The sequence below is a fragment of the Phodopus roborovskii genome, unplaced genomic scaffold (assembly GCF_943737965.1).
Source record: "Phodopus roborovskii unplaced genomic scaffold, PHOROB, whole genome shotgun sequence".
NCBI classification, from domain to species: domain Eukaryota; kingdom Metazoa; phylum Chordata; class Mammalia; order Rodentia; family Cricetidae; genus Phodopus; species Phodopus roborovskii.
The window spans coordinates 21,392,932-21,398,931 of record NW_026126469.1 but is presented as its reverse complement, the minus strand read 5'-3'; the positions used below and the strand labels follow the sequence as shown (position 1 = coordinate 21,398,931).

The following is a 6,000-nucleotide window of genomic DNA, read 5'->3' as shown; positions in this document are numbered from 1 at the left end:
ATACCTATCTCTGCCTTTCCCATCTGTTGCTGCATAGTGAAAATTCCAGATCTGCCACTTTACTGGCACTGTGATTTTTAGATACTTTTCTCAATTTCTTGGAACAGTAATTTCTGTACAATGAAGATAGCAGTAAAATTCTGCATACAGCTCATATATGTTAACATTGCATGTAATAAGTGCCCAATAATGGTAGATAGTTTTAACCTGAAATCACCCTTCTGTATTTAGAATGTTGTAATCTTCCCCCTCCCCAAATCACTATCAATCAGACCCAGGACCTTATATGTGTAAGGCATAGTGCTCTACCACTGAGTTAAATCACTAATCAAGGTGTTGCATTCTTGTGTACTATCTGGTACTCATTCACCAAGCTATTTCTCTTAAACAGATAACCCTCATCAATTCTCTAGCATTGTTTCTTTTCATCTTGTGACTTGTGACATGTTGTTCTTCCCCATGCCATGCCTTTTGCACAACATTCTTTTGAAAGTGGTGTGCTGACCGGTCTCATTTCCTAAGCTTCCAGCTCTGTTCTGAGGCAGGCGGCTACCAAAACTGACACCCAGAGGGTTAAACCTAGTTGCTGTAGCCATCCCTCCTCCCCCCCCCCCAGTCCCCCTTCTCACTGTAGGCTGGCAGCTGTCCTAACTGCCTACTGAAGCCAAATGCTTGAGCAGAGAGAGAGAGAGAGAGTAAGGAGCCAGCCATGAATCCCTTCCAGAAAAATGAGTCCAAGGAAACTCTTTTTTCACCTGTCTCTACAGAAGAGGTGCTGCCTCGACCTCCAAGTCCTCCAAAGAAGCCGCCTCCGGTGAGTCCCCAAATTCAGTTTGTCTCTTGACAGTAACAGCGTGGGCACTTTCGGAAGTTCCTTCTGGGCTGTTGGAACACAGCACTGAAGTGTATTAGAGTAGAAAAACTACTCTCTCGTGGAATTAGAATTCACCTGAAAATGAATTCTAGTTTCTTCTGTTTCAGGAAGGAAGCCACGGTTTAGGTTTGCCAGAATTTTTCCGTTGGGCCCCAGAGTTTTGTTGTATTTCATTGCATATTCCCTTGGGGGAGAAAAAGCACTTTGAATGTTCAGGGAAACTTGGCAAGCATTTCTGTCTGGAGAACTGTATGTGATTGTTCTTTTACCAATACGAAAGCTCAGCCTTTAGCTCCCCTTGTGTACAGAGCCTTCCTTTTTTTTTGGACACCAACAGAAGCTGTAGAATAGACTCACTCTCTGTTACTAAGTGTCCCTACTTTAAAGTGGGAGAGAGCAGAGAGAAGAACAAAGAATAACATCTTGCATTATGCTCTTGTTAAAGCACTTCCGAATTATCACCTCAGTCAGTTCTCATATTGTAGTAAAATCCTCTCAGCAGAGAGACCACAGTAACAATAGCCAATGTTTGCTGAGTTCTTACTATCAACCACGAACTTAGTAGAATTCTTATTTCTATGGAATAACAGAATTAAAGCACAGAGACAGGCTAGCAATGTAGCTTAAGTAAGGTTTGAATGTTAATCCAATTAGTATACAGCTAATGTTAAATAAATTCTATGTTAGGTAATTCTTAAGCTGGGAAGATAATATTTCAATTCATTGAATCTTTCAAGCAAGGTATTATGTAGTAACATGTATGTAGAAAGATATTTATTCATATCTACATGTGTAAAAGACAGATTATATTAATTTATTATATATTGAATCATATTATGTCTTGTTGATGATTAAAAAGAGATACATACTTATAAAATAAGAGATAATGTAAATCTCATGTTAATGTTTGAATGTCTCAAGAGACAGATTATCTTTATCCTCTTCCCATATTAATGCAGAATGGAAAGACATTTGAAATAAAGCTTGATAGACTTTATCGTCTGAATTATAGCATTGTTACTCTAATGTGCAGGCTGCAAATAAAAATCTTGGTGCTAGAAAAATGGCTCAGCAGTTAAGAGCACGTGCTGTTTTTCCAAAGTTTAGCTCCTAGGTCCCATGTCAGCCAGCTCGCAACAACCTGAAACTCCAGCTCCAGGAGATCCAACACCTTTTTTTTTTTTTTTTTTGGCCTCTGCAGGCATCCACATACATGCGGAATACACTCTCACATATACACATAAATAGAAATAAAATTAAAAAGGAAATAGTATGGAAACATACTAGTATGAGGGTGGACACTTAATTTCATAGAATTTCAGAATTCTCTTCCTAGAGTTAATGTGATAAAACCCCTTACCTTTAGGAATGTTGCCTCCATTCTGAGCTCTATGCCTGGTTCCAGCAGCCTATGAAAAGGAAACTTCATATTGTTAATATTTCTCCCAGAATGGTAACTTTGGAAGATGGGAGAAGTCAGTCTCTATAGTGGAGTCAAGTGGGGTAGTGAGATGTGGCTCTGACTGCGTGGGTATCTGCCATACCAAAGGCTATCTTTTCATTTTATTCTTAGCAGTAAGTATGGACCATCCTCTCCCTAGAGCCATAGGCTTTTATTGATATACTGTGGGGATATGATCAAGGATTATCTGACCAATTTCATGTTAAACAACAGACAAAGTAAGATTCCCACATTGACAATATAAGCATAGCTAGTATGACAATATGTTTTGTGATGAGACCATTGTTCCATGTTAATTGACAACAATGATTTTAAAATGAGTCTGTCCAGGCATGGTGGGGTTCACCTGTAACCTGAGCTCTCTAGGAACCTGTAGCAGGAATATCACAATACCGAGGTCAGCCTGGGCAACATGACAAGAACCTCTTCATATACCTATGTTTGTGAAGATATGCTTTCAGTTGTAGAGTTACCATGAAGTATAAATGAAAAAACAGCTCATTCCTCAACCTTTGCCTCTTTGTTGAATAGAAAATCTTTGGATCCAGCTATCCACTCAGCATCGCCTTCATTGTGGTGAATGAATTCTGCGAGCGTTTTTCTTATTATGGCATGAAAGGTAATTCTGTGTCTCTGCCTTATGTTTACAGCAGCCTGGTCTCCTTTCATGAACTTGTTTCCTTTGCCTATTCTTTCTTCCTTGGTATAAATCAATCCTTCCCTCTGCCCATGATAATAAAGACCTTATAAATTTTTATTTATTAACTCATGGCGGTTAAGGTCAAAAAGGCCTGCAGAATTAACACACAGCCAAAGAAAACACAAGTGGAAAAGCTCTCATCATGTGAGTTCCACTGAACTATGTTGTTGCTGGGAAGGAGAGGAGGGAGCAGTATGGGAAGGACCATGTTAATTTCTCATGATCTAAATGATGCTATGGGTGCACAGAGACTGAAGACATGAGTATTGTATTTGGGTATCCAGCATGCCTCGTTTACTTCATAGTTCCCATGGGCCTTGCTTCTACTGCCTGGCAGTCATCACTCAGTTATTTCACTGCTAGGAGTGCTGAAGGCCAGGGTCACCTGTAGAGCCCTGAAATCAAATGTACGTCTCTGTAAACCATATTTATTGCATCTATCTTACTTTCCATTTGTTTTATTCTGTTTCATCTCAGCTGTGCTGACCTTGTATTTCCTGCATTTCCTGCACTGGAATGAAGACACCTCCACATCTGTATACCATGCTTTCAGCAGCCTCTGCTATTTTACCCCCATCGTGGGAGCAGCAATTGCTGACTCATGGCTGGGAAAATTCAAGTAAGGATAATGGCAGATCACAGCCTCAAGAGCCTCACAAGTTCATTGTCCAGAAAGTTACCTACAACTCCTAGTCTTTTACCTTCTAGCTAAAATCGAAACAAAACAACAAATAAGACCAAAAGTAAAATTAAGAAACCTCATGTCTATGACAAATACTTATCTCTTCAAGACTGACAACAACCAAAAAAAAATCTATTATTTCCATGCTTATCCACTAATATTTTCACATCCTTTTAGTCAAGAGTTCCTTCTTAAAATCTAATTTTAGTCTTCTACTCTGTAGCTTGGTACTGAATCTTATTTTTCTCCGTGAGGGTAAAGACTGGCAAATTTACATTAGTAAAGGCTTACTGTGGTTATCTAGTACTTTCTTTATGTCTTCCCCAGACTCCATCACCTCACCTCCTTCAGCATCTTATTGATCTTTCTTTTCAGAGGCTTTAAAATTATCTCTGTTTACCTTCATCACCTGTTTCTGTAGTTTCCTTCCTTAGACTCTAGTAAAGATTTCCACAAGTTAAAGTATTAGCCCATTTAGTTCAGCTCTTCTGTTCCTAAAAATAGAAGTAGCAGACATGGTATAATGGTATAATTGTCCTCTACAACATTTTGGCATTCATTATCTAACAATAAGTCTGTAAGTTTGCCATCCATGGATTTGTCTGAGTTAGCATTTCTCAAAATATATTCTTTTAAAAACTTGATTGTATAAGATATAATGAATTGTGTGAGAAAATAAAGCTTCCATGGCACCTGTCTAGAAAAATCCTATGTTGTTTCGGAACAGTAAGGAAACACTGAAAATGTTTCCTTACTGTATAACTTCTTTTATTCTCCAGTAAGTTAATAAGCACTGTAAAATCTCCAAGTGAAAGTTAAGTATGTATCGTTTGCTAAAGTAGTCTGACAATATGGTATTGTATTTGTAAACCTAGTGTTTGAAAGAACTTGTGTTTGCCTCACTTCTGTTGCTGTGACTAATACCCTGACAAAAAGCAATATGGAGAGGAAAAGGTTTATTTGGCTTACAATTCTAAGTTAGTGTCATCGTTTTGGCCAAGTCAAGGCAGCAATCCAAGCAGCTAGTCACATCATTCCCACAGTTAGGAGCAGTGAGAGAGTAAACTCAACCGTGCTTGTTTTCTCTCTTTTTCCACTAATATGTTCAGAACCCCTTCCCTAAGGAATGGCACTACCCACAGCGGGCTGTGTCTTTCTACATCAATTAACAATCAAGACAACCTCCCTCCCATAGACATGGCTAATGGCAAACCAGATCTAGATAATTCCTCATTAAGATTCTCTTCTCAGGGAATTCTAGTTTTGTCAAGCTGGCAGCTAAAACTAACCACATAGAATTCTAACTGTAAACACTGATTTCTATCTTAATTTGATATATTTATGTACATATATATATTCATGTATGTGAATAAATAAATTCATTCTCTCAAGAGAGGCATGGTGGGTAAGTGGATACATTTGTTACTTATGTAGTAGTAGTCATTGAATTCATTCAGCTATGAATTGGCATTACACAAGCTATGGTATAGGATAAAGGCTGACATTGCAGTTGTGTTTTTAAAATAACTTCCTTTGAGACTGAAGAAGTACAACTTCAGGATTTGTTAAACAATAGCTTCCTGAATATTTTGGAGTAAATTTAATATTTTTCTTGTACTCTTAACTCAATATTGATTGGGTTCTTTTTTTTAAAAACTTTCTTTTCTTAAATTAATTCTATTTAAATTTAAAATAACCTTATTTTACTTACCAATCCAAGTCCCCTTTCCCTTCCATCCTCCCATTCCCCACACCATCCTCAAACAATGCCCCCATCCACTTCTCAGTGAGGGTGAGGCCTCCCATGGGGGATCGTCAAAGTCTGTCACATCATTTGGGGCAGGATCTAGGCCCTACCCCATGTATCTAAGCTGAGAGAATATCTCTCCATGAAGGAATGGGCTCCCAAAGTTCATTCATGCACTAGGGATAAATACTGGTTCCACTGCCAGCAGCCGCATGGACTGCCCAAGCCCCCCAACTGATACCCACATTCAGGAAGCCTGGTTCATAAACCTACTTTCGGAAGAGTAACTTACATAAAGTACACAAATTCAGAAGTCTTCTGTATACAACTTGAATTTTTACAGAGGTTATCACCATTGCCTCAACTACTTTCTTTAGCTATCAAAGTCTCCCTCAGAGCTGGAATCTTTTCCTGTACTAGAATCAGGTACAAGCCTCTAGTATCTCTAAATAAACAAATAAAAATCTTGAATTTTTCCTATTTACTTTCTCCTCTAGTTACTCTCACAATTTAAAAAGAACATCTCTATGTTAGT

General features: G+C 38.4%; 1 protein-coding gene across 1 annotated transcript in view; it reads left to right on the top strand.

The window, feature by feature from the left end:
* The first annotated feature begins 691 nt into the window (after positions 1 to 691).
* Positions 692 to 6,000, top strand: part of Slc15a2 (solute carrier family 15 member 2) — a 28,930-nt gene continuing 23,621 nt past the window's right edge. Inside the window, exons 1-3 of the mRNA XM_051191423.1 lie at positions 692 to 814; positions 2,868 to 2,955; positions 3,514 to 3,655. Coding sequence (XP_051047380.1) covers positions 710 to 814; positions 2,868 to 2,955; positions 3,514 to 3,655 — 335 coding nt within the window. The 5' untranslated portion in view covers positions 692 to 709. The remainder of the gene's footprint in view (positions 815 to 2,867; positions 2,956 to 3,513; positions 3,656 to 6,000) is intronic.